Source organism: Vanacampus margaritifer, chromosome 7 (genome assembly GCF_051991255.1).
Source record: "Vanacampus margaritifer isolate UIUO_Vmar chromosome 7, RoL_Vmar_1.0, whole genome shotgun sequence".
NCBI lineage: Eukaryota > Metazoa > Chordata > Actinopteri > Syngnathiformes > Syngnathidae > Vanacampus > Vanacampus margaritifer.
In genome coordinates this window covers 5,402,913-5,430,088 of record NC_135438.1, presented here as the reverse complement: position 1 = coordinate 5,430,088, position 27,176 = coordinate 5,402,913, and the positions used below count along the sequence as shown (strand labels likewise).

Genomic DNA, 27,176 nt, shown 5'->3' with positions numbered 1-27,176 from the left:
CAACGGCCAATGTAAAAAAAAGTTACAGTTCTATTAAATTTATATAGGTAGTAGCATAAATCAATCAATTAGAAACATACTGTAATATTGCTGGCTATATAAAAAAAAAAAATATTTGTCTTAAAACTCTATTACTTGACAGTAGAATCTAATTTATCTTTGGAAAATCACCCCTCTCTGTCCCCATTTTATGCCTCTAATTAAATTTTCAATTATATATCACAGGATGACAAAACTGGTCAGAGACTGTAGAGACAGAAAAGGCATGACCCAATCATTTTTGTGTGCATGGCACACACCCACGTACACAGAGTATGCCGGTCCAACTGCAGCACACAACTCTTTTGCACTGATAGTTTTCGTTTACCGGAGTTGTGATGTATGAGAGGAAAGGGCAGAGGGAGATTAAAGATGGAATGTGGCTCAAATCGGTGTGCTTGAGTCTGTGTGTAGTGCGTAAAAGAACTACAATTTGAACCACTTTTGAAGCATTTGACTTTGGATAATCTACTGTAAAAAAAAAAAAAAAAAAAACTTGCAATAATAGGAAAGCTGCACAACACACGAGCAATGTTATGAGTGGTGCTGATATCAGTAGTTTATTAAGTCTGACATTCAAAATTAAAAGAAAAGTCAAACCAAGAGGAAATTAAAAAAAAAAAACGTATCGGGAGCAACAAGGGCAAGTTAACACAGTAAAAGATGGCTGTCATGTTTTTTAAGCACATAGTCTACTTTCATTCAAAAAGAACTGGCATAATTCACTGTAACATCCAGTTGCAATCATAAAAAAAAAATCATTTACAGCTTTAGAGGATTCACGAGGGTTAGATCGTCACTGACACTTTTCTGAAAATACTTGCATGGATTTAGATAAATTTTGCTGGCCGTGTTCAAAACCGACAGATTGTCCCTGGAAATGTTGCCCTACCCCTTCAAAAAAAAAAAAAAAAGTGCAATACCCACCAGACAAGGAAGACCTCATTACTATTATTTTGTTGCTACAACGCTTTCCCCCTTTTCAGTGCAAGATTATCAAAACAAAATCACATCTTTTCCTTTACCGGCAGAAACAAACACAAAAAAGAAAAAGGAAAGAGGACCAAGTGTCGGGCACATGAATTATGTTAAGCGCAATGAGTAGGCGGCGTTGTGAAAAATACAAATGCAGCTAGAAAAGTGATCTCAGGTGTTTGCTAGGTTGTCTACAAAATTGTACTTGGGGAAATATGAAAACCTGCGAGGGAAAAGTATATAATGCAGAACCTCCAAAATGTTAGACTTCAGCCTAATTTTTGGTGAGGAAACAGATAAAAAATTGCACGGTTTGTAACATCACAGAATAGTGACGTCAATGGGGGAAATGTGATAACGATAGAGCAGGAAATGAAAGCTGTTTCTTATCTTCAAGATAAGCACCCCAACTATCTAAATATGGCATTCACGCAATTTACCAAGCAGACACTAACAAAATACTGCTAGGTGACAAATTGCCTTTTTCCAACGGTGACTAATTTTACTTTATTTTAGTAAATATTTATACTTAGCATTAGGTGACTTTTTTTTTGACTAATCATAATCCCTACATTGCCTGTACAACTTTCTACATAATTTTATGATAATTCCCATCACATCTTTTTCAGTTGAGTTGATTTCATAGGTTCCACTCCAATATGTCAAAATATACGGTGGCTTTGCGCTATTGAAACATGAAATATAAAATTGGACCTTTTAAAGGTGGACCGCTCAAAACTCAAACAAAAGCAAAGAAACTGTACAAAGTGTCACATCTTTAAATTGGAAATGGACCATTAACATCAACTTCAATCTGACTAAAGCCCAAAAATAGCATCGCTTTAGTAAGAGCGAAGAAGGTGAACGCAGAAGGCACCGTTTTTTTTGTTTTGTTTTTATATATCAAGAGAAAGGAATGCGAAACAGTAAACTATGACTTTTGCTGTACATTTATTCTGTCACTTTTGACGACAGGAAAGGCGTCCTTCAACCCTCGCTTAAAAAAAAAAAAAAAAAAAAAAAAAGACAAAAGTTTGAATGAAAAAAAACCAGAGCGCCACTCCTCCATTCTTCTTTATCCTTTGTCCCGCACCCACCCACGTCCAGACATATTGTCATTTGGTGAACATCCTGGATTATTTATACTTAGAAACGAGGCAAAAATAGGTCATCTTGTCCATCCAGCAGTAAAATGTAAATTTTCGGTATACATTGGTCACAGCAGCGAGGCCTGCCCCGTTTGTGTCGTGTTGCTTCAGCGGCTTTTCCGAGCGAGAATGTCGACGTAAGAGAGAGAAAAAAAAAAGTATCCATGAGTGCATATTGATGTATTCATTATGCAAATTTTGAAACAGTGGTCTCTCAGGAAACGGGAAGGGTGGGAAAAAAAGGCAGGCCTTTCCCTTCGGAACAGCACAACTTTTGCATCTTCCAACAGTAACTAGCATAGAAAATGTGCAATGGAAGGTTAAGTCAAGGCAGATAATCTCATTTATCCAGAATAACGGGCTGTTTTTTCTTTTTAAATGGTACTTTAAGTCTTTCAGTCCCTCCGAATGTGGCACAAGATGACTCCTGGTTGCGTTCCCCACACAAAATGTACAAATGATAAGTTTGTGATTTCTTGCCATTTCAAAAAAAAAAAAAAAAAAAAAAAGATCTTCGGCTCACAACTAAATAAGCTTGACAGGGTGCGTCACATTCCAAAGCAAAAGGGACCCCCCCCCAAAAAAATAATTAAAACATAGATGATAGGTGAAGCCGGCGGTACGTCTCCCCACTTTCCTCAGCGGCGCTGGGTTGTGAAGCGGCCTTCACCGAGGCCTCCCGAGCCCCTTCCGGAACCCATGCCAGGCTTGGGGGCCATGCCGCCCCGGGGCGGTGGGCCCCTGCCGTCACGCTCCCGCATCATGCCGCTCCCCATGATGCCCCGCGGGCCTCCGGGTCCTCGGTCATTGCGCCTCATGTCCCGACGGTCGTCGCCCCGGATCTCTCGCTCGCGCACCGCCCGCGTCTTCTTCTCCTCCACGTTCAGACGCACTTCACCTCGGAACATGATGGGCTGTGGGCGGAAAACCATATACATTATATGGAGGAAAACTTCATGTTACTAAAGAAAATGTTTAATGTGTGGAAGTTAATGCAAGCTGGGGGGGAAGAAAAAAATGCTTCAAAAACTTAAAATAAATAATTACATTACAACTGATCACAAATGTTACATAAAAAGCTAAATGGGGCAGCGTGGCTCAGTGGTAGTCTCCCATCCGCGAGGTTGTGGGTTCGACCTTTACCCCCGCTGACCATATCGAAGTATCCTAGATCAAGACACTGAACCCTGATTTGCTCCCAGCGGATCTGGCAGCGCCCTGTGAATGGGTGAATGTGAGGCTTTGTAAAGCGCTTTAGGCAATATAGCTAAAAAAGCGCTGAATAAAAAATAGCAGTCCATTCCATTCCATTCCAAATATCGGCAGATCCAATATAACCGATCACGATAGGTGGAAAGTAATTAATAAGAGTGTTTATATGAATGTCACTAATGTTCTTTCCTTTTGCTTTAAAGGTTATATTTATTATGATATACTCGCTGTGACTTAGGAAAATGTATTGACATATGGCAAAATATTGGGGGGCTTAAAAAAAAAAAAATCTTCTGCATCACTTCGGTCAGTGATGCTGGACCCTCGTGTTAAACCTTTATTGAGCTATGGCAAACTTTACTTTACAAAAATCTCACGAAATACCATCAAGCAAGAAATGGTGGCAACGGATTATATCATTATATGCCTTCTGGTATCTTTTAATTGTCCTGCCTGAGATAATTAGATTAGCAAAGATACATTACTTTTTATTAAACATCGATAAAGATTTAGGTGGAATTGTGCAGACCAGTGATTGGGAATTTTTGACCTATACCAACGCACCACCCAGTGAGCAAAATGAGGTAATGAAATGTCAATACATGCCCCGAATACCTTGGCCCCAAGGATTTTTTGCACGGGATCAGAGTCATCAAACACCACAAATCCAAAATTGGGGAGCTTCCCGCTGACACCCTTGGTGTTGATGCGGAGCTCCACGACATTCCCATAGGCTGCAACGTGAAAAAAAGATCAATCGTATTACACAGCAACTCGAAAGTTGGCCAAGCGTGGCCTCAATGATGTTCTAAAACGACAACTCTGGCGTACTCATGAAGAAGTCTTTGAGCTCGCCCTCGTCGATGTCGTGTGGGAGGTTGCCGACAAAAAGCTGGTGGCTGTCGGGGTAGCGCACGGTTCGCCTTCCGTCCATTTCGCCGGATTCACCTTCCCCTCTGCCGCCTGTCACATAAAACAGAGAAAGTTACTTCGTGCATAAAAAAAATCCGCAATCCTTACATGCTAGTGTGGAACTTCCACCAAAGCCAAACTAAAGTGTTGACATAAATAAACATGGCTGAATAATATAGCCAAGAAATGACACTCTATTCCTACTACAAGTGCCGCATCAGAAACTTTATGTGGTTACCAAACAGAGCATTTTATTGTTTATTTATATTTTACAGTTAAACGATTAAAATGGTTTATTAAAATGCAACAAGGATTTGTTTAAAAAGTTAGTAAATGCAATCATGACTGATTTGGGGGGGGGGGGGGGTTAAAAATAATAATTTTGGTTTCAGGAAAAATCGCAGAAAGGGTGGGGTAATTTAAAAAAAAAACAATTTGCTTTGATAGCTTTGTCTTTTTAGGGTTATTGAAGGATAAAAAAAAGCTTAAAAAACAAATTGTACTTTTGAGGAAAATTTCCAAAAGTCACAAACATACTTGTATTAAATGGTAAATTGACTGTTTTTTTATTATTATTATAGCGCTTTAAACACTATATGGTGCCCAAAGTGCAAAGTGGGCTAGACTTTTAGGCATAAAAAAGGTATCCTGTTGAGTACTTTTAGTCAATAAAAAAAAGAAAGTTAATACAGCAAAATTAACAGATGTGCTCTTTTTTTCCTCCCACTTTAATGCATTGCCAAGGTAATGGGTTGGGACTAATAAAAAAATAATAATTATCATGGCACTGTTTTCAACTGTAATGCGACTTCAAAATTCACATTTACCTTTGTTAACAAAACTCAGGTGCGGTTTTCCCATTTGTGCGTCCGATGATTGGACAACATCTAGTTGTAAGAGCAAGACAAAGGGGTCCACTTAAGATTTCATTGAATTTGAAAGAATGTCACGGCAGAATATGAATGGAACTGGCCAATGGGCATTACCCGGTCGGGGGCCTCGCGGGGGGAAGGTCGGTCTGTCGCGGATGCGTTGGTCTCTGGATCGCAGCGGCGCCGCCTGCGTCTCTGGCTTGGCTTCAACTCGGGCCTACAGACGGGTGCAACAAAAAAAAAAATATTGATGTGTATGAATCTTGTATTTTTAGGGGATGAGTACTGCATTTTATTTTCAAGTTGTTGTAATATTTGTTTAGTAGTTTATGTTATGTTTTACAGAATGCTTACCTGTGAGCTTGGAGCTTTGACAACGTGGGGTGAGATTCCAGACGAGGTGCCGGTAGGAGGAAGGTTTTTGCTGGTCACTGAGGCCCATGAGAAGGTCTGCAAAGCAAAGATTCAACTGTCCAATGAACATTTTTATGCATCCATATTCTGTTGGTTTTATATTTTAATAAATCATGCTCCCCTCCAGGTCCTATTAAAAAAATATGTTGCCAAACCACCAAAGAAATAAGACTACCATCTAAACCTCTCTTTGCCATTTGCAAAACTATCAGACTGCATTTTTTTGCCAGTTTTCTGCACTTCGGTGTCCTAAATAAGCTTTTTTTGGTGGAAAATATAGGAAATAGATGCATTCTAGTACAAAAGTGCCACTAATTTAATGTTTCAGATTTCATCTCCACATTTATCCTCCCACTGTGGCCATTTTGCCTCCCTGCAGAGTTTATTTTTGTTACAGTAACTAAGGGAACAAGAAGGGACAAGACAACACTGATTGCATAAACCTCAAGGTGGAAGTGAAGGAAAAAAAAAAAAAAGAATAAAATCTTTAACCAAAGTTTTTAAGAGCTTCTGATCAATAAAATGTTTTTTGGAAGCTTCCAGTGAGGTTATCACATACCTTGGGTGGCTCCTGTGGATGGGGTGGAGACTCCGCCGGGACTGGTGAGGGAGCTTTTTCCTCCATTTCTTCCAAAACCTTCTCATCTACTTCGGACTTTATCTCCTCAACTTTGGGCTCAGGCTCTGGTTCCATTTCTGGCTCGGGAGCAGGCTCCTCCATGGGCTCCTCCACTCCGTTACTGTGGAGAACAAGATGGGCTCATTTTTTTTTTTTTTTTTTTACAATAACGCTACAAAAGAAATAAAAATAGAGAAGTCTGAGCGTACGTGACGGGGTGAGGCTCATAGTAGGCGGTGCTGTTGGGACTCTCTTGCAGTGGCTCGGGAGATGCCTGCCTCTCTTCTGGCTCCTCTTCAACTTCCTCCTCTGATTCTGAAAGGAAAACAATGACATTGATATCCTGTCAGTCACAGGATTTGCAACACCATCATCAACAAAAACAAAAATCGAAACAAACATGGCACAGTGCAGTAATTCCCAACCACTGTGCTCCTGCACAAACGTAAAATAAGAATAAGTTGAGATAAGGTTATTTCAGTATACAGACGCTCCCCTACTTACGAACATTCGAGTTGCGAACAACGGTACATACGAACATTTCTGCGCGTACAGTATGGCGAAAAATGTTTGGAAAGAAATGCTGTAAGTTAGATTTTGTGTTGCGCGTAGTGCTTCTTTCCGCCGCTAATACCGACGATTGGCGCTGTGAGAGCTCATTGGAGGCTGAGCAACGTAGCGAGGAGGAGGAGGAAGAAACGCCGGTCCCCATGAAGCAGGAAATAACTTTTGAAGCCGATTCCAGCGACGACGAAGAATCTCTCATGATATAAAATCCTCCTCTTCCATCATCTCCTTAAGCATCGAGTACATCTTCCAAAAGTAAGTTAAACTTCATTTTATTTATCTTATTACGTACATGTACATACTGTGTGTGTCTCTCTCCTCTCTCTCTCTAACATACGTAGTACAGTACTGTACGTTTTCTCTCCATTTTATTAAGTTTTTTTCAGTACAAACCAATGCAGGTTACTTGTACAAGCCTTAAACATACTTGTATAAACCTTCAATATACTTATATAGGCTTTAAACATAAATTATAATACAAAATATAGAACTGAAGCACCTTACGAACGATCGTCCGGAACGTAACTCGTTCGTAAGGTGGGGAGCGTCTGTATACTTGTGATATGTTTCCCTTAAAACAGCGGTCAAGTTGCAAATTTTATCTTTCTGTTTTATTTGCAAAGGCCTTACCCTCATCGAGTTCAGCTTCTGAGTCGCAAAAAACTTCATCCTCGTAACGGAAGATGTCATTGTGTACGTAGAACTTGTTGGCTACTGAACCCTGGTGAAGACCATTAAAAAAAGATTGACATGTGTTGACATTTTGATCAACAGACACCCCAGCTATGGAGACAGCAAGACGTGTAGCAGTAAGTCTACCTCGGGGGCGAGCACAAACGTCTGCATGAACTTCCGCATGGGCTGCCCGTTATTGGAGAGCTCCCCGAGAACCTGCACCACTACGCCGTCGCTCAGGGTGGCGTGGGCATCCACGTGCCGGATCTTTGTGTGGCACTCGCTGAACTGCAGCGACATGACCTTCTTGTGGATTTCCTACGGGGCGCACACACACACAACACAACTTGTCAGTCAATAAATCCGCTATTGATCTGAACTATAACATCTGGAGTAGCACGGTAGATAAGGTGGAGTGGAAAATTGAAAGATTGTCACTAAATATGCAGTTTGGTTTTTCTTTAGCTTTTTGTGATGTCACCACAACCAGTGGCGACCAAGAGGAAAGGAATAAGACTGACTAAGTGTCTAGCTGCCAAATACTATTCCAGCCCCAAATATGACAATTATGTCACATTTTTATAACAAAACAAAACAAAATAAATTGAAGAAAATTGGTCTCATAAGGTGCAATTACATTTTGTAGTTTTTGTGTGTTGGATGAGTGCCATTAAACCCCTAGTATTACCCAATCTTGGGAACTTGCACATTATGACAAGAACCAAGACAATGGCAGACAACATTCCCTCTGACCCTCCATATCCTAGTCACCACCTCTTTTAGCTCCTTACCCCAGGTAGGCAGTATTGAACTATACGCACTATACTTACGTGTCATGCCTTTGTCTGTCATAGTTGCTTGTTACTGCAATACTAGTGTGGCTCATACTATCTGAGACAAATTCCTTGTGTGTTTTTAGATACCTGGCCAATAAAGATTATCTTGATTCAGATTAAAGGACATGGCTCAGTGAGCTGGAGACGGTTAGTCTGTGTGTGAGTGCAAGTCGTGGCCTAGTAGGACAAAAACCGCTCCTTGTAAGTATTTACATTTGGTATGCGTGTAGTTGACTGTCAAATAAATGGCTGAAAGTTCATCGGCGAGTGTGGCTCTCCTTGCCCCCATTCCAAGGCATTACAGTACCCCGGTTGCTCCATTTCCCCCCCACTTCAATTCAGAGGCAGCATAGTAAAACAACGACTCGGAGCTGGAAAAATTCACAAGGTGGTGCACTCGTAGGTTCAAGTTACCACTGTACTGCGATTAAATGTGAATTAAAAAAACAAACATTTGGGACCCACCGCTTGCCCGTACACCGCTTCCACCAGCTTCCCACTCGGGTCAAGACCCCCATGAACATAGGAAGAGTTCCTCCCATAGAACCTGACAATGAAGCAGCGTTAAACAGTTATGGAATACAGCCTTGGCAAAAAAAACAGCAAAGCGTCTCATACTTGCATGTCAAGCATTACCTGTGCAGGTAGTCTGGCGCCTTGTTTAACAGCGTGTAATATTGCCTCACAAACTCCCGCCCTACAAGCAGGGGACTCGGCTTCTCCATCACCATTTCTTTGGTAAACAATATTAAGTGCTGGGGGACAGAAAGACATGGTTTGGTTATAACATGGTTTATCTACATTAAAATAGTTAGTGTAACGATTTCCGGTTTCTTTACTGTCAAGGTTTTTTCTTGGCTCAATGTAAAGCAGAGATGTTACTTTGATCATTTCAGAATGGCAAATTTGTAGCTCTTATTTGTCACAAGCTGCAGGAGAACTTTCTATTGTTTCTGATAATAGCGCCATCTCGACGGGTTAACACCGCAATTGCAGTTAAAATGACACCCAACCAGGACAACACTGTTCAGGTAATAACATCTTTCATGATATCTAAGGTTTAGGCGACCCAATTAAAAAGGTGGAGGTTGCCTACTCCAAATTTTATATTCAGGAAAAATTCTGACTTTAAATTAGATAAAGCTAGCAGGGGGAAAAAACAGGTTCTTTGTCTCACTTCTAGGCCTGCATCAGCCACACAACAGCTGACTGTTAGCATGGAGGCTAAATCAGAAGCTCCGTGTGACATCACATCCATTAAATGAGACAAAGAAGCAGGCCGAAATAACACATGACACGCAGGCAAGTCATTCAAAGGCTGATTATTAGAAAACATCAGCCCCATAATTATGTTTTTAAGTCAGCCATTTCGTACAGTCGTGGCCTACATGCACACCTCAAGCCTCCTGTCTATACTACTATATCATCTCTGATCATCTTATACAGCGCCCCCTGGACTTGTCAACGATCATCCTAATTTAAAAAATAAATAAATAAACACAGTGACATGTTGACGAGTTCCGTGTGTGATAAACAAACAAAATGTCCCCCGGCAAACCCGTGCTAACTCGCGTTAGCACCGGGGCTAAGCTACCTTGTGGCGTCGTCTTTATTTATTTCAGTCTTAGTCCACTGGCGGTTACATTGGCCACAATATCGTGTAGATAAGACATTTTATATGAGTTCTATCAAAGCGCGTAAGAAGAAAAGCACGCAATATAGGAGGCACGTCGCTAAAATTTACATTAAATGAAGATGGAGGGGGAGACACAAACGACACAACAGAACGCGATGGTAGCTGTTGTAACGTATTCGTTATAAAATGGGATATTGAATATATTCAATATATTTACGGAAATGATTATCCACAATTTGTAATCAACTTGACTGTCGAGCCTCAACTTAAATCCTGCGCGGTGTGGAAAACAAAAGGCAGTGGCGAAGAACAAACAAATCTTAATAATTGTCACGCAATGTGGAATGTTTGTACAAAAACGAGTTTGTTTGACAACATCAAACTACTGTCCGCTCCTCTTAAAAAGCAGTTTAACGAGACAATGCGGCTAAAGTTAGCACTTAGCTTGTCGGCCAGCCACAACATTAGATATGAGGAAGAATGAGGTTAACTTACCGTGTTAGACCTATCTATGTAGACAGAATCGATTAAGGTAATAATAATAGTAGTAGTAATATAAACGACTGTGAACCGCGAGTACGCAGCCAGATGTTTACAGTTCTCTAGCCGACGATTTATGATTTCCGAGGTATGAGCGATTGAACATTTAAAGCGATAGGTTTCGATTTATTGTTATAGCCCTGCGTTTTGGAGCAGGAGCCCCCAAGCGCGGCACGCTGACCAATCAACGGTCTGCACTGGGTGACACGAACTATGACGACACAGCCAAAGTCGCGCCTGCGAAAAACTTTCCACAAATTGTTCAACATTGGAGAAAAACGTATCGTGCATTTTTTTTCACAATCTAAAACGACCCCCCCCCTCAAAAGTCTTAATAACATGTTTGTCGTTTTTGTTGTCAAAAAAATCCGATCACAACGAAAAAAATAATGATGAATGGCGAACCGACCAATCACGAACAGGAACCATGACGGCACAATGTTGGCCCCGCCCCCTCAAAATGCTGCAAACTGTCAACTTGTCATGGGAAAAATACATGGTTGTTTTGTTTTTTTAATTCATAACAGTTCCTAAGTTTCCCATGTTTGTGCCATATATATATATATATATATATATATATATATATTTTTTTTTTAAATTTTTTTTTAAATAAGCCAATGTATAAACCGACCAATCAGCGGCCTGATTATAATTTGAAACAGTTTTTATGTGTTTTAATAACACGTGGCATGCTTTTCTCAAAATACCGCAAGGACCAAGCCTCATTAGACATTCAAACTTTAAGCGAAAAGACCAATCAGTGGCTCACGACATAATTTTACCACTGAGCGAACCAATTAGCGGCCTCTACTGGTCAACAAGAACCACGACGCACAGAACAATTTGTGGGACAAATGAACTTTTACTTCACTTTATATATAATCATATAAAACGGTTCTCAAGTATCTTAATGTTGCTTTTGTCATCGACATTTAGGGAACTGAACAAACAGAACAGCGACCTCCACTGTGCACCACGAGCTACCCCCCCCCCCCAAAAAAAATAAATAAAAATTGTTAACTTAATATGGGTTACATTAGCAATAAACGCATCTCGCAATGTAGATCGCCTCAAAAGTATTCTAATAACTTTAAACACTTTAGTCATCCCCTCTACCCCCTAATAATTACTGAAATGTTTACAGCAGTAAATGTAGAGCAGTGTAAAAACAAACATTTTTCTTCAAACATTTTTATATGTAGACAATTTTTATATGAAGGGCTTATTTTGCACACCATATAGCTAATATTGAACCCATATGAAATACACTCACATTTTAAACAACAACAAAAATAAACTCAATCACTTGAATTTACAACAACAAATGTGAATTAAAAAAAGTGTTTTAGCTAAGAAGTATACGACCCCCATCCACTAGTATTGGGCCCCTTAGCTTCAGTTCGGAAAACCCGTGACCTGTTTGTTGTGCTTGGTCTGGTTGCCATAGTAACCGATTAGCAACATACACAATGTTACGTAACATCATCCACATTAGACACCAAAAAACTATGTAGCCACAATTTGTCAATGTACACGAAAATGCATACCAACACCAACACGCAACCAGACAGACAAACTAATAGATGAAAAAAATAAAATAAAAATAATAATAAATTTAAAGTAGTGGTGATACATCTTAACTGTCAAAAAGCGATTTGCGTCAACTTTTCCATGATTTTTAATGTAACCCGAGAATGACTGTTTTTCTTTTTATTTGGGGGGCGGGCGGCGGTGGGGGGGGGGGGGGGGGGGCAGCGAAAGAACAAGATGGCTGTCCCGGGACGAGGAAACTTTTCTCGCTCTCATCTTTTGCACGCAAACGCGACGATTTGCAGTCTTCAGTTGCATTTGTAGAAGAAAACAACCAAGAAACAACAATAACCGGTTATTTTTTGGGGGGTGGGGGGGCGACGTGAGCCATTTTAGAGGCGAAGCTAGTTGGAAGGAATTTTGGGCAACGACGTCGAATTAGGAGCCAGTTCGTCAAATTTGTAATTTTTTTGTTCTTTATCAACTTTCGTAACTTTTTTGTTGTTGTCGTTTTTGGGGTGTTTTGAGGGTTTTTTTCCCATAAAGGGAGGTGTAATATTCTAACCCATCCGTGACGTATGCTTGTTTGGATTAAAAAAGTAGCCCGAGTACCATGAGCTCATCATCTCGGGTAAAACCCCAACACGCCGCCCGCGAGGCGAGCGAGGGCATCGAGATGGACAACATCCAGCAGCAGCAGCAGCAGGATTCGACGGCCGAGGGAATCACAGCTGGCACTCCGTCCACGCCGTCCAGACAAGCCTGGAGCCGCGACAACCCAGGATTCGAGCCCGGCGACGAGATCATGGCGGCGGACTGGCCTGCAGCCAGTCCCGGGAGAAGGTCGGCGTCCTCGGCCTCCAGCAACAGCAGTTGCAGCAGCGGTCTGGGCAGCTACAACGGCGGTGGCCGCGGCGGAGGAGGAGGAAGCAGCCATCCCATGCACGGCGGAGGAGCCTACCCGAGCCCGAGTGGGGATGAGGGGCAGCGGGGCAGGCGTGAGCACAGCAGCTGTATGAAGCACATACTCCAGAAAATTAGAAGTAAGTCACACTTTACACACAAATTGCACGTTCAAATCTGAGTGAGTTGAAATGATTTATTCATTTGTCTTGCTTTTTAAAATTCACGTGTCTCGTTGATTTATTGTAAATATCAAAATAAAATATGAAAGATTAATCGACTAATTAATCAATAATTATTTTGACCATGAAAGCAGACTGATTATGGTCATGCTGAATTATAATCAAACATTCAAACATCTGCTTTTACTTTGGAAAACAATGATCAACACTTTTGCCTATTTATGACGTTTTATGGACCAAACTAGTAACTGAATCTTAAGTAATTTATGCTGGTGCATTTTCTGCACTTTCAATTTGAAATAATGCCCTGTTTTTGAATATTCGGCTGGAAATTAACTAATCGCCAGATTAAATGAGTATTAAAGTAATTGTTACTTCTAACCCTAAAACATGACATATATTCATACTTATAGACATTTCAAGTCTTCATTGAACCTACTTTTTCGGTGTTCCGATCGATTGGCCACCGATCATCGGCCGATATTCGTGAAAACGTGAGCGTTGATTCACAAACCAAGCCGTTAAGGGGTTTGCATTCAGGCTAAATAATTTTGAAAAATACTCTAATTGCATTTTGATTAGTTTCCTGGCACATCCCAAAAAAGGCAATTTATTTATTGGAAGACTGATAACAAACGCAAAATACAAAACCACTTTGTCTCCCCCGTTGGCAGTTCTGTGGGGCACGGAGTTGATGGAGGACAACGACAGCAGTCGAGAGCGCTACCTATGGAATGTTTTGAGAGAGATGCTTACTTACGTCGCCTTCCTCATCACCGTTTGCGTTCGTAAGTAACCGATTTAAACCTGCAATTTCACCGGTGACCGAGAAAGAAACCTTCAAAAATCACCAGTAATGAGTTGAGCAGACGGAACAATGCAGCACAGGGATTAAATTACCCAACGAGACAGAAAATTGAGAGCATATGCATCTCAAGTGTGCTGGATGATCAGAGTGATATTGCCCTCTTTTCTTTTTGCTGCTTCAGTAAAAAAAAAAAAAGTCAATGTGTGGTTAAGGGCGGTTCAGGAAAATGTTTCCTGGCACATTATGCCATGCAAGGCAGGAGAAGCTGCTCTCTTTTATACAGACTTGCATTGTGTAAAGGAAAACTTTCACATCCAATGATATAATTGAAATATTTGCATTTCTTTTTTTTATATTATTCCTCAATTTTGTTGTTGTTGCTGACAAAATCCTGCTATACACTTTAGCCCATGTATCCGTAATATATTTAAAATAAGTGGAAATGTGAACATTTACAGAAGTTGGTATACAGTACGCACCCCCAAAATTTCAGGTTAGGGCCCACTGTGCTCCTAGTAAAAAAAAAAAAAAAAAGAAGTTAGTCTGGGGTCTTGATCCTCTGTGTAGATCAAGCTTGTGTATTTAAACGTGCATATTTGTGTGTGTTTGAAATGGTGCGCAGTGACGTACGGGATGGTGAGCACCAACATGTATTATTACACCAAAGTCATGTCGCAGCTTTTCCTGGACACGCCCCTTTCACCCGGAGAGCCAGCCACATTTCGGAGCCTTTCGACTATGGAAGACTTCTGGAAGGTACGTCGCCATATAGTGTAGTAGCCTCAAGGTTACCACAAGCAGCTAATAGTGCAGCATAGACTAGATCAAGGGTGGGCAAAGTATGATCCTAGGATCGTTTTATGCAATATTCATTTATCGTAGTCATAGTTGTTTGATTGGTGGAATTTTATTTAAAAAAAAATATTACATACAGTACAGTAATGTCCTTGCTATTCGCAGGTTGCAGTGGAAATATGCATGTACCCTAAAAAATGTATAAATGGCTATGTTAATAGTTGTAAGCAAACAAGAGAGTCACAAAATTTTCTTAGAGATGATTTCATTGTGGAATTTTTTTTAGCTTCCACCAACAACCAATGCTAAACTTGCTCCTCCCTGACCAAGCCTCTCCCTCAGGTGGGACATATAACTTATACACAGTATATATATTTATATATATCTATATATAACTTACAGTGTAGTTCCACAAAAAAAAAAAATGAATTAATACATTTGTGAAATGTGAACTCCAACTATGCTGTTTGTAAAATACTATTTAAAATATATTACTGATATGTTTTTCCTACATCATTTTTCATTTATATCATTGAAATATTGGTTAATTGTTTTTTTTTTTTTCTGGAGAGCTCCGTATTGTTCATTCGGTAATTTTACTGATTTGACATGTCATCATCGTTGCTCTTTTTTTTTTTGTATGTGGGTGAGTATGTGTATGTGAATTCATTAGTTCACCTAAAACCTATATAAAAAAATAAAATAATAATTTAAGTTAATTGATTTATTGTAAATACTGTTATACATTATTAACATTTTTAATTCTTTATTTCATATATTAACCATGTTGAAATGTTTTATAGATGTGAAGCAGGTAAAGTAGTGTTGAACTCAGTATAATTTGACCTTAACCTAAGCTGGTACACATTGTTTGGTCTAGAAGTTCCTTCTCGGTGCGAAAACACATTTTGTTTGTGAGATTTTTGTTATGGGAGAAAGTACGAGAGGTGCCTTGAAAGTATATTTTGTCTAGAGACGAACACAGCTGCAACTGTGTGCTGAGAATTCTGTTTTTCAATCTGTTTTTTTCTATTATATAACATATTTACTTATTCATGAGGGGAGGAGTAGGAGGCATTGTTCTTTCAAACTTGATTGTAATAAAAAGCTGGCTCTTCGAAAGAGGGGGCACATTATTGATCTGAAACTGTTTGAGTTTGATTCAATGATGTGACTGGAGATCTCCGGAATAAATCATCCTGCGCAGGGACTCTGTTCATGTCTTATCTCATCATTTGATTTATTGGACACGCAAAAGTATGGATTTTTAACATACCCCTTCAATACCCAGACCATTTTACTTTTTTGGATAACTATAGTATATTCATATCTCACCGTCCTCCCAGTTCACAGAGGGACCTTTTCTCAACGGCATGTACTGGGAAGTGTGGTACAACAACAAGAGCCTGCCCGAGAACCACACCCTCATCTTCTACGAGAACCTCCTCCTCGGGGTGCCCCGTCTCCGGCAGGTCAAAGTCCGCAACGAATCTTGCAGCGTGCACGAGGACCTGCGCGACCGAGTCCGAGACTGCTATGACGTCTACACGCGCGCCAACGAGGACACCGCCCCCTTCGGGCCCGGGAACGGGACGGCGTGGACGCACGTGGCGGAGGCCGGCGCCGACGGGAGTAGTAGCCACTGGGGTCGTGTGTCCAAATATGGCGGCGGGGGGTATTACCAAGACCTGTCCCGGACGAGGGAGGAGTCGGCGGTCCGGCTGCGCTTTCTCAAAGACCACCTGTGGCTGGACAGAGGAACCCGAGCCGTCTTCCTGGACTTCGCCGTCTACAATGGTAACATCAACCTATTCTGCGTTGTCAGGTGAGAATTGTTTGTATGAAAGCGCACACTTATTACAAGTTGAACAATGTGTAGCGTAGCTAGGTGCTTATGATGGAATGACTTTGACATCGTTTGCCAGGTTGTTGGTTGAGTTCCCGGCGACTGGCGGGGTGGTGACGTCCTGGCAGTTCCAGACGGTGCGTCTGATCCGATACGTGTCCGGCTGGGACCACTTTGTGGGCCTGTGCGAGGTCATGTTCTGCCTCTTCATCCTCTACTACGTGGTAGAGGAGGCGCTGGAGATCCGCATCCACCGCCTGCATTATTTCAGGAATCTCTGGAACTGTTTGGATGTCTTCATCGTCACCGTACGTATCTGGTTATTTTGAATATTCCTCAAATAGTGGCTGTCCCTTTTATAGCGATCTCATGGTTCACGGGTTTGGTCATGTGACAAACAAGCTGAGCCTTGAGGCACTGTGATGTCATTTTCACTCGACAGCAAGTGGCAAAATGGCCGCCCCCTGAGATGGATAAACAGACGGAGTCGCAGAAATATTTCAAGCCCAACTAAGATTTATGTCATTTTTTTACATGACAAATTCCAATTATTATTATTTTTTTTATACTTTTAACACAAACCTACCAAATAAACCTTACATGATACATATGCATTGCTCTAATAAAGTCTATTTATTTGAAATGCATAATCCAGGTTTATGTATTTAGTATTAATATAGTATAATTACTGAAGTCTAAATGAATAATAATGAGAGTTCTTATTTAAAAAATACATAAAGTGTATTGTTTGAAATTCATAATAATCAGGTTACCGATACACGATAAATATACTGTGAAAAACACTTATGTCCATTTTCGTCCCCATTTTTTCAATGAATGAATGCAGACATCCCAAAAACGTAAAAAATATAAAAAGTATTTAATTAATTATACTTTATTAATTCTAAATACATGAACTTTAGGATTATGCATTTCAAATAAATAGACTTTATTAGACTAATGAACATGTATCATATACGTTTTATTTGGTAGGTTTGTGTTAAAATTATTATTATTTTTTAAAGTAAATGGGAATTTGTTATGTAAAAAAAAATACAAAAATCTTAAATTAGGCTTGAAATATTTATGTGAGTGTGGATTTTGCTGTTTAATTCATATTCCACAAACTCAATATTAATCAGAATGCTGTGTTTAGACTTGTGGGGGTGCGTAGAACATATTATTGTAAAGAACATTTTCGACTTGACTACCCTTTAAAAAAAAATACACACCTCATCTAAAATAAACCCAATGTTCTCTTCACCAGTTGGCAACATTATTATTATTTATTTGCCTAAACCGCCTCATTTCTCTGTAATATTCCTTTTTCTTGGGCTGTCGATAGATATTATGATATTCACTGTTCATCACAAGGCTGTCGTCAATTCTCCTTTTTGCAGCTGAGTGTGGTGGCCATCATCATGAACGTAACAAGAACAGCCATGGTCAGCCACCTGCTCAAGACCCTGCTGGAGAATTACACCACTCACCCCACTTTCGAACCCCTGGCCAACCTGCAGCTTCAGTTCAACAACGTGGTGGCGGTCATCGTCTTCTTTTCCTGGGTTAAGGTATGCGTCACGGTTGCGGCGTGGCGGACCCAAACATCAAAACACCAGCGGTGACAGCGACAATGATCCAACAAGGACTGACCAAAACCAGGGAACTAAATACACACACACTAACGACACAACAAGACACACCTGGGGCAAGACCCAAGCGGCTGAGGGCACGGATTGGTTGACACGAAGGAAGGGCGGGATTACACTCAACAAGACCAAGGGAGACACACGACCAAAAACAGAAACCAAACATGACAGTATGCATGTCTACTCCAGTATTTTGACTTGAATGAAAAGAATGTGCTTATTACCTCCACCAAGGACCTTTTTTTTTAATATATTGGTGAGAATACAGCTGTAATATTAAAATTAAAAAAAAAATCACAATTTAACAATAATTGTATTGTTCTTGTAACCAAGTTGAAATTTTAATAAAATGCAATTTTTTTAACCTTTTTTTTTTACATTGGTGAGAATACAGCTGTAATATTAAAATAAAAAAAAAAAACACAATTTAACAATAATTGTATTGTTCTTGTAATCAAGTTGAAATTTTAATATAATGCAATTTATTTTAACCTTTTTTTTTTACATTGGTGAGAATACAGCTGTAATATTAAAATAAAAAAAATCACAATTTAACAATAATTGTATTGTTCTTGCAATCAAGTTGAAATTTTAATATAATGCAATTTCTTTTAACCTTTTTTTTTTTACATTGGTGAGAATACAGCTGTAATATTACAATAAAAAAAAATCACAATTTAAGGGAGACACACAACCAAAAACAGAAACCAAACATGACCGTATGCATGTCTACTCCAGTATTTTGACTTGAATGAAAAGAATGTGCTTATTACCTCCACCAAGGACCTTTTTTTTTTTACATTGGTGAGAATACAGCTGTAAATTACAATAAAAAAAAAATCACAATTTAAGGGAGACACACGACCAAAAACAGAAACCAAACATGACAGTATGCATGTCTACTCCAGTATTTTGACTTGAATGAAAAGAATGTGCTTATTACCTCCACCAAGGACCCTTTTTTTTTTTTACATTTGTGAGAATACAGCTGTAATATTAAAATAAAAAAATAAAAATCACAATTTAACAATAATTGTATTGTTCTTGCAATCAAGTTGAAATTTTAATATAATGCAATTTTTTTAACCTTTTTTTTACATTGGTGAGAATACAGCTGTAATATTAAAATAAAATAAAAATCACAATTTAACAATAATTGTATTGTTCTTGCAATCAAGTTGAAATTTTAATATAATGCAATTTTTTTTAACCTTTTTTTTGTTGCATTGGTGAGAATACAGCTGTAATATTACAATAAAAAAAATCACAATTTAAGGGAGACACACAACCAAAAACAGAAACCAAACAAGACAGTATGCATGTCTACTCCAGTATTTTGACTTGAATAAAAGAATGTGCTTATTACCTCCACCAAGGACCCCTTTTTTTTTTTTTTTTACATTGGTGAGAATACAACTGTAATATTAAAATTTAAAAAAAAAATCACAATTTAACAATAATTGTATTGTTCTTGCAATCAAGTTGAAATTTTAATATAATGCAATTTAAAAAAAAAACATTTTTTTTTTTTTAAAGGCAGTGTTGAAAAGAAGTTGTAGTTTTATGACCATGAAAATGTAATAGCACGAGTCTAAATTCCAATCACTTCCCTCAGCTCTTCAAGTTTATCAACTTCAACAAGACCATGAGTCAGCTGACGGGCACCATGTCTCGCTGCGCCAAGGACCTGGTTGGTTTCGCCATCATGTTCTTCATCATCTTCCTGGCGTACGCCCAGCTGGCCTACCTGCTCTTTGGAACCCAAGTCAACGACTTCAGCACTTTCCAGGCCAGCATGTAGGAGCAGCGATAACTTATTTTCTCTTTATTTTAACGTATTTCCTCAAGTGCTTCTTGAATAACGTATGGTTGTGATTGCCCGTTTGAATTCCGTTGCTAAACAAAACAGCAGCACCAAATCTATAGTGATTCCACCATGTGTCCGATACAAAATAATAAACCTCTCAATTAATTGTGTGTGTCATCCACTGACAACACCTAAAAAAAACAATTGTCTGTAATTACCCATTTGAACTCTGTTGCTAACCAAAACAGCTGCCCCATTGTAATTATTTTAAATACATTTGCTTAAGTAATGTAGGAAAATGTATGTGCTTGTGTAGCTTTACTCAATTCCGAATCATCTTGGGAGACTTTGAGTTCTCTGAGATCGAGGAGGCCAACCCAGTGCTGGGTCCCGTCTACTTCACCACCTTCGTCTTCTTCATCTTCTTCATCCTCATGGTGAGCAAGCACCAATTCAAAACGTCGACTCCGTACTCTCCACTGACACGTCGTCGCGCCTTCAACGCAGAACATGTTCTTGGCCATCATCAACGACACGTACTCCGAGGTGAAGGCGGACATGTCTCAGCAGAGGTCCGACATGGAGATGAGCGACCTCATCAAGAAGGTAAAAGAGGCTTCTTTTGCTTTTTTTTTTTTTTTAGCCAGCATCAAGTTAAGGAACCCGTGACTTAAAAAACGGCTCCCGTCAGGGTTGTAACAAAGCCTTGATGAAGCTCAGGCTGAAGAAGACGGCGGTGGACGACATCTCGGACAGCCTGCGTCAGGCCGGAGGCAAACTCAACTTGGATGAACTCAGACAGCATTTGAAAGGGTGAGCTTGTTACCTCCGCCAAGGCCCAGGTTATTTAAATTGCTGTTCATTCATTCAGACGGTTATTTTAACAGAACTCATTTGTGATTTCATGAGGGAAAAAATGCTGTTAAATTATGATGGCATAATATATATATTTTTTTTAAATAGAACAAGAATAATGTGATATTGTAAGAAAAAAAGTTGTAACATAATGAGGAAAAAAAATCTAAAAGAAAAGGCATTGTAATTAAATTAATTACATTTTACAGGAAAGAAAATCACAATATTAGTAGAAAAAAGGTGCATTATTAAAGAAAAAGTAAAATCACATTCTTTGGATAATGAATATGTAATACTGTGAGGAAATCGTAATATTGTGAGCATAGGTGGGATTTTGTAAGAAAGAAGTTGCAAAGCAAGAAAATAAGGTAAACGTGGGCAATTTTTCTTAATTTTATGGCTATAAAGTTGTAATATTAGTAGCAAAATGTTAATTTTATAAGATTAATTTGAAATATTGTGAGAGTCTTGATTTGATTTAAAAAAAAAAGTCATTTTATGAGAATGGAAATCTAAAATTATGGAAAAAAAATTGTAGTTTTGCAAGAAAAAATGTGGATTTGTCGAGAAATTTTATGAAAACAAAATTAGAAGAAAAAAAAGATAATTTTGAAGAAAAAAACCCCCCTTCATTTTACAAAAAAATCTAATTGATCTGTGAATGGCAATAAAAGAAGTAACTGACACCCATGTCAGGTTTACTAATTGACTTTAGATGCCACAAGATGGCAGCAAAGGACTACTTTTGTCTAAATAATGTTCCCTTAACGACTTCCAATTGTTTCTTTGGCACAAAGATGCAGCAAAATGGCACCAAAGCAACATTATTATTGTACAGAAACAACAAATACGTTTGGATAATAGTAATTTTCATGCGATTCTTGTACTTAATATGACTCCATTGTTGGTGTTGCCTTGGCACAGGAAGGGCCACACGGATGCTGAGATCCAGGCCATCTTTGCCAAGTATGACCACCACGGTGACCAGGAGCTGACGGAACACGAACACCAGCAGATGAGAGACGACCTGGAGAAGGAGCGGGTAAATACAAAGACCACATGGCACTCTAATCCTAACCCTAACCCGCATCAAAACGGAGACTAAAATGTTTTGGCATGTAAGACACTAAAACAAAATGGTGGACCACAACAAAAATGTTTTCTTCCTGACATTTTTTTTCCACATTAGAACTTTGTTCTCATCACATTATAACTTTTTTATTGTATTGTTTTTTTCTTATACTACTTCATTCTAATGATATTACAACTTTTCAAGTTACAACAAAAAGTTTTCAATTTTAATGTCACATCTTGTCACTGCCTAATGAAAAACAGAGCTAAAAGCATTTGAAGTGAATCCAAAAACATCAAGGTTAAAAAAAGAAAACATTTCACTGTTTTTGTTGTAATATGAGAAGAAAAGGCAATTTTATGTAATATTACGTATAAAAAGTTGCAAGAAAAAAGTCATAATTCTGTGCAATAGTGCAATTTTTATGTGAACAAAGATGTAATGTAAAAAAAAAAAAAAAAAAGTATTTTATGTTGACATTTTTATTAGAACAAAGGTGTAATGTTAAAAAAAAAAAAAAAAACATACTATTGCAGGAAAACCTTTTATGAGATGTCATATAAGGGTGAGAAAAAAAAGTCATAATTTTGTATGAAATAAGTCTGGCTTTTAATTTTTTTGTGTGGTGATTTTACGAGAAAGAAGTTGTGATTTTATAAGGTTAGGTGAAAAAATTGTCGTTGTATTACAAGAAAAGAAGTCACAATTTTAGCCCTGTAATTTAACCAGAATAAATAAAGTAACATTAATAGACTAGAGTTCAAATTTTCAAATAGAGTTTTTTTGTCTTTTGTATGAGGAAAAAAACGTGTTGTTGCTGAAAAAGTTCTGTAAGATTGCAAGAAAATAGTAGTTACATTATATGAGATTTTTAGGTGATTATACAAGAAAAAATATATAAAAAACATTCTGTGACAATTTTTTCCCCCCCAAGAATAATGTTGTAATACACTAGACCAATGGGAGATAGCGGCCAGAAACCGACTTTTTTTTTTCCATGTTTCGGATTAAGAGAAAAAACGTTCACAATTTGGAGATTGGTGCTTGTTTATTTAAAGCTATTAAAAAAAAAAAAAAAAGTTTTCAGTCCGTGGTGAGCGCGAAGTGACCCCGAGTGCATTTTCAGGACGACTTGGATCTGGAGCGCAACTCTCTGACCCGAGCGTGCAGCGGGCGCAGCCTGCCGGCGCCCCGCGGCCAGGATGACTCGGAGGAGGACGACGACGAGGACAGTGGGCACAGCTCGCGGCGCCGCGGCAGCAGCTCGGGCGGCGTCTCTTACGAGGAGTTCCAAGTGTACGGCGCGCTCAAAGCGAGCGGGTGGGGGGGGGGGGGGGGCGTGTTTAGCTAGCGTTCGTCACGTGACGGCCGTGTTGTCGTTGACAGTCTGGTGAGACGCGTGGACAGGATGGAGCACTCCATCGGCAGCATCGTGTCCAAGATCGACGCCGTCATCGTCAAGCTGGAGGCCATGGAGAGGGTCACCGTCAAGAGGAGGGATGTGTTGGGAAGGCTCTTCGAAGGAGCCATGGAGGTACGGCGTTCGTTCGTGTCGGCCGCAAGAACAGACCCTACTTTGAAACCCTAACCTTAGTTTAAAAGCCAAATTTGAAACCCCAAAAAGAGTTTTTAAAAGCCTAACTCTAATTTAAAACCCGAAGCCTAGTTTGAAATTCTACTTTGAAACACTAACCCTAACCCCTTTACTCTACTTTGAAACCCCAACCATGGTTTGAAACCTTAATTCAAAACCCCAATTTGAAACACTAACCCTACTTTTGAACTCCAGTTTAAAACACTAACGCAAGTTTCAAACACTACTTTGAAACGCTAACCCTAAGCTTTACTCTACTTTGAAACCCTAGTCCTGGTTTTAAACCGTACTTTGAAATCCTAACCCTAGTTTAAAAACTCCAATTTGAACCCCCAACCCTACTTTTCAAACCCAATTGGAAAACCTGACACAACTTTGAAACTACATTTAAACCCTAAGCCTACTTTTAAAACCCCAGTTTGATACTATAGCCCAAATGTGAAAACCCAACCCTAATTTTAAGCCTATACTAAATTTGAAACCCCAACCTTACTTTTAAAACCCAATTTGAAACCCGGACTCAACCTCGAAACCGTACTTTGAAACCCTAACCTTAGTTTAAAAGTCTAATTTGAAACCCCAAAACAAGTTTTAAACCTCCCGTTGAAAGCCTTTCTCTAATTTAAAACCCTACTTTGGAACCCTAAGCCTAGTTTGAAATCCTACTTTGAAACGCTAACCCTAACCTTTACTCTTCTTTGAAACCATAGTCCTGGTTTTAAACCGTACTTTGAAATCTTAACCCTAGTTTAAAAACTCCAATTTGAACCCTTAACCCTACTTTTCAAACCCAACTGGAAAACCTGACAACTTTGAAACTACATTTAAACCCTAATGTGAAAGCCTAAGCCTACTTTAAAACCCCAGTTTGAAACTATAGCCCAAATGTGAAACCCCAACCCTAATTTTAAGACAATACTAAATTTGAAACCCCAACCTTACTTTTAAAACCCGATTTGAAACCCGGACTCAACTTTGAAACTCTACTTTGAAATTCAAACCCTACTTAGAAACACTAACCCTAGTTACACTACTTTTAAACTCTAATTTGAAATCCCAATTTGAAACCTTAATCCTAATTTGAAAATCTAAACCTACTTTTAAAACCCAATTTAAAACTCTAATTTGAAACAACTTCTTTCTTGTACAAATAAGTTTGTCAAATAACTTGTAACTGCGCGTTGTCAGGAGGAGCGCGGCGGCGGTCGTGACGCTGACGCTCACACAGTTCGCTAACAGTGTTAGCTAACACAGTTAGCTTCCAGCACTGTAGCACAATTTAAAATATCCTTGTAATATTATAGCTTTAGTCTTTTGAAATCAAACTTTTTTTTTTTCTTGAAATGTAGTAACTTCTTTCTCGTACAAATGAAGTTTGTCAAATAATTTGTAACTGCGCGTTGTCAAAAGGAGCGCGGCGGCGGTCGTGACGCCGACGCTCACACAGTTCGCTAACAGTGTTAGCTAACACAGTTAGCTTCCAGCACTGTAGCACAATTTAAAATATCCTTGTAATATTACAGCTTTAGTCTTTTGAAATCAAACTTTTTTTTTTCTTGAAATGTAGCAACTTCTTTCTCGTACAAATGAAGTTTGTCAAATAATTTGTAACTGCGCGTTGTCAAAAGGAGCGCGGCGGCGGTCGTGACGCCGACCCTCACAGCGAGCAGGAGCGTCTGGTGAGGGAGGAATTGGAGCGCTGGGAGTCGGACGACGTCTCCTCGCAGGTGGGCCACCCCGGCGGGGCCACGCCACGGCCCCGGCCCCGCCCCCCTTCCTCGCTGTCCCTGGATGCCGCGGACGCCAACGGAAGTGCTCACGTATGAAAAGCAAGGTAACCATTTTTTTTTTTTTTTTAAAGACACTTAAAGGGATTCGTTGGTTGCGAACAAATCAGAGCAATTACGACAAAGGCAGTAGTCAAATCCATGCACTGACAGTACGGCTGAGGTTCAGCAATATTTGATTATTTGCGTCGGGCGAATGAAGGATTGATGAAGGACTGGTATAAGGGACTGCCGAGATGAAAAGAAGTGAAATGCTTGACCAATTGAGTGAGACAGAGAATCTAAAGTGTGCTCACTCCATTTTGTCATTTGAGAGTGAGATTTATGTCTTGTACTGATCATCATCATTTTCAAAAATGGCTCCTTTGTTATGTTAAAATTGCAACGAAATCCGTCTTCTTTGGTACGAGAATCTTTAGAAAGTAAACTTTTTTTTTTTTTTTTTTTAAATAATACGAGTTGTATTGTTCCGAGGAAAAAGTTGACATTTTGTGAAAATTAAGTTGTATTTTTTTTAGGGGGGGGGGGGGACTTTTTTTCTTCTTCAAAAAAAGCTGTGTTCTTTTGGAGGAAAAAAAATATGTGGAAAAAAATCATAATTGTATGAGAATAAAGTTGTGATATTATGAAAAAAATAAAACATGAAATCTTAGAAGAAAAGTTAATATTGTTAATTTTTTGAGAATAAAATGTAAATTTCGGAGAAGTCATAATATATAATTTTTTTAAAAGCCTGCAAACTGTTACTACAAAAAAAATGAACTTCTATTTTGCAATATACCAATTTTACTCTTGCACTAGTATGAGAAACAAAAGTTGTACTTTTCTAACTAACATCCTGTAAAATATATTTTTCTCATAAAATCATGACTTTTTTCATAATAACCCAACCTTTTTCTTGCAATGTAAAAAAATCTCATAAAAGGACAACATTATTCTCGTAATATCAATAATCTGTGTAACGTATCCTCAAACTTGTATTCTACTATTTGTATCCTTTTGATTTTTTTGTAGCAAACATCCTAAAATGTGGCTTGGCTATTTTTTTTTTTTTTGCACACATTCATTCATCCAGCACATTGTCATGTTTGAACACATACCAAAAGAAGCATCTTTTTTTAAATGTTGATTTTGTTGATTTTAATTCTCAGTTGTTGCCTTAATTTTGCCTCAAAGCTTCCAATGAACTAGATTTTTATTATTATCAATGTAATACACACACACACACACGCACACACACACACACACACACACGATGTAACTTGAAACAAACTTCAATTTGGAGTGCAAATAGTGTTCATGGGAAACCCATGCGTTTATATTTTATCCCGTGTCTTAATATTTTCTTATTTGTCTTTTTACAAAAAATGTGTATCAAATAAAAGCGATGTCAAAATTGGAGTTGTTCAGAGCTTTTTTTTCTTCTTAAATTTTTCTTAAATAAAATTATGCAATAATTATATTGTACTTATATATTTTTTATAATGTATTTTTATATTTATAGCTAACTAAAAATTACAGTATATCATTTTTATTTTATTTATTTACATTATATTTTTAGGTAATGTAAAACATTTGTTTTAATTAAATTAAATTAATTAATTTAATAAGTTGTGGACTTAATTTCAAATGTTTATTTTTTTTACATAACTAATCTTTTTTTTATTGTGCTTCATTTTTAATATTTATCAAGTCAATTCTATTTCTGTTTTTATTTATATATTTTAATACATCATCGGTGGTTTTGAACATTAATTTGAAAACTGTTGAAATATTAATATGATATAAATGATTTTTATTAATTTTAAATATATTGTAGACCTAGGGTTATTTACTTAGGGTTATTTGTGTTTTATTTCATGCATTATTGTTCCATTTAATGTAAAAAAAAAGAAACAAACCA

The 27,176-nt window shown here is 38.5% G+C and overlaps 2 protein-coding genes and 1 long non-coding RNA gene across 5 annotated transcripts; 1 reads left to right on the top strand and 2 right to left on the bottom strand.

Annotated features, from left to right (window-relative positions):
• Positions 1–571: 571 nt before the first annotated feature.
• g3bp2a (G3BP stress granule assembly factor 2a) lies at positions 572–10,564 on the bottom strand. Of its 2 annotated transcripts, none has more exons than XM_077570841.1 (13): positions 10,401–10,564; positions 8,906–9,024; positions 8,735–8,816; positions 7,578–7,751; positions 7,389–7,479; positions 6,401–6,506; positions 6,132–6,312; positions 5,513–5,608; positions 5,273–5,375; positions 5,114–5,173; positions 4,206–4,337; positions 3,981–4,108; positions 572–3,076 (listed from the first exon to the last, which is right to left on the bottom strand). In XM_077570841.1, the coding sequence occupies exons 2-13, from the start codon at positions 8,998–9,000 to the stop codon at positions 2,801–2,803; spliced, it is 1,524 nt and encodes a 507-aa protein (XP_077426967.1). In that variant the 5' UTR covers positions 9,001–9,024; positions 10,401–10,564; the 3' UTR covers positions 572–2,800. The 2 variants fall into 2 exon arrangements, with proteins under 2 accessions (XP_077426967.1, XP_077426968.1); XM_077570842.1 differs by having other exon boundaries at positions 3,990–4,108.
• A 1,024-nt stretch (positions 10,565–11,588) lies between these two features.
• On the bottom strand, positions 11,589–18,296 carry LOC144055387 (uncharacterized). The gene is made up of 2 exons (XR_013294860.1): positions 18,000–18,296; positions 11,589–12,986 (listed from the first exon to the last, which is right to left on the bottom strand). It is a non-coding gene; the product is annotated as an uncharacterized LOC144055387 (long non-coding RNA).
• Positions 12,589–26,674, top strand: pkd2 (polycystic kidney disease 2). Of its 2 annotated transcripts, none has more exons than XM_077571314.1 (14): positions 12,589–13,018; positions 13,735–13,848; positions 14,491–14,624; positions 16,010–16,488; positions 16,589–16,817; positions 17,910–18,080; positions 19,774–19,955; positions 20,282–20,402; positions 20,473–20,571; positions 20,657–20,778; positions 21,745–21,862; positions 23,019–23,188; positions 23,279–23,426; positions 25,115–26,674. In XM_077571314.1, the coding sequence occupies exons 1-14, from the start codon at positions 12,589–12,591 to the stop codon at positions 25,310–25,312; spliced, it is 2,715 nt and encodes a 904-aa protein (XP_077427440.1). In that variant the 3' UTR covers positions 25,313–26,674. The 2 variants fall into 2 exon arrangements, with proteins under 2 accessions (XP_077427440.1, XP_077427441.1); XM_077571315.1 differs by lacking the exon at positions 25,115–26,674 and adding an exon at positions 24,678–25,096.
• Positions 26,675–27,176: the final 502 nt, after the last annotated feature.

Excerpts from the sequence above, each read along its gene's own strand:
- pkd2 (XM_077571314.1), top strand. The coding sequence starts at position 12,589 with ATGAGCTCATCATCTCGGGTAAAACCCCAACACGCCGCCCGCGAGGCG. Across the intron at positions 16,818-17,909 it reads TGGATGTCTTCATCGTCACC|CTGAGTGTGGTGGCCATCAT; the intron begins GTACGTATCTGG and ends TCCTTTTTGCAG. Across the intron at positions 19,956-20,281 it reads AGCACTTTCCAGGCCAGCAT|CTTTACTCAATTCCGAATCA; the intron begins GTAGGAGCAGCG and ends GTGCTTGTGTAG.
- g3bp2a (XM_077570841.1), bottom strand. The coding sequence starts at position 9,000 with ATGGTGATGGAGAAGCCGAGTCCCCTGCTTGTAGGGCGGGAGTTTGTG. Across the intron at positions 5,609-6,131 it reads ATCCACAGGAGCCACCCAAG|ACCTTCTCATGGGCCTCAGT; the intron begins GTATGTGATAAC and ends TTTGCTTTGCAG. Across the intron at positions 4,338-5,113 it reads CCTGAGTTTTGTTAACAAAG|GCGGCAGAGGGGAAGGTGAA; the intron begins GTAAATGTGAAT and ends TTTATGTGACAG.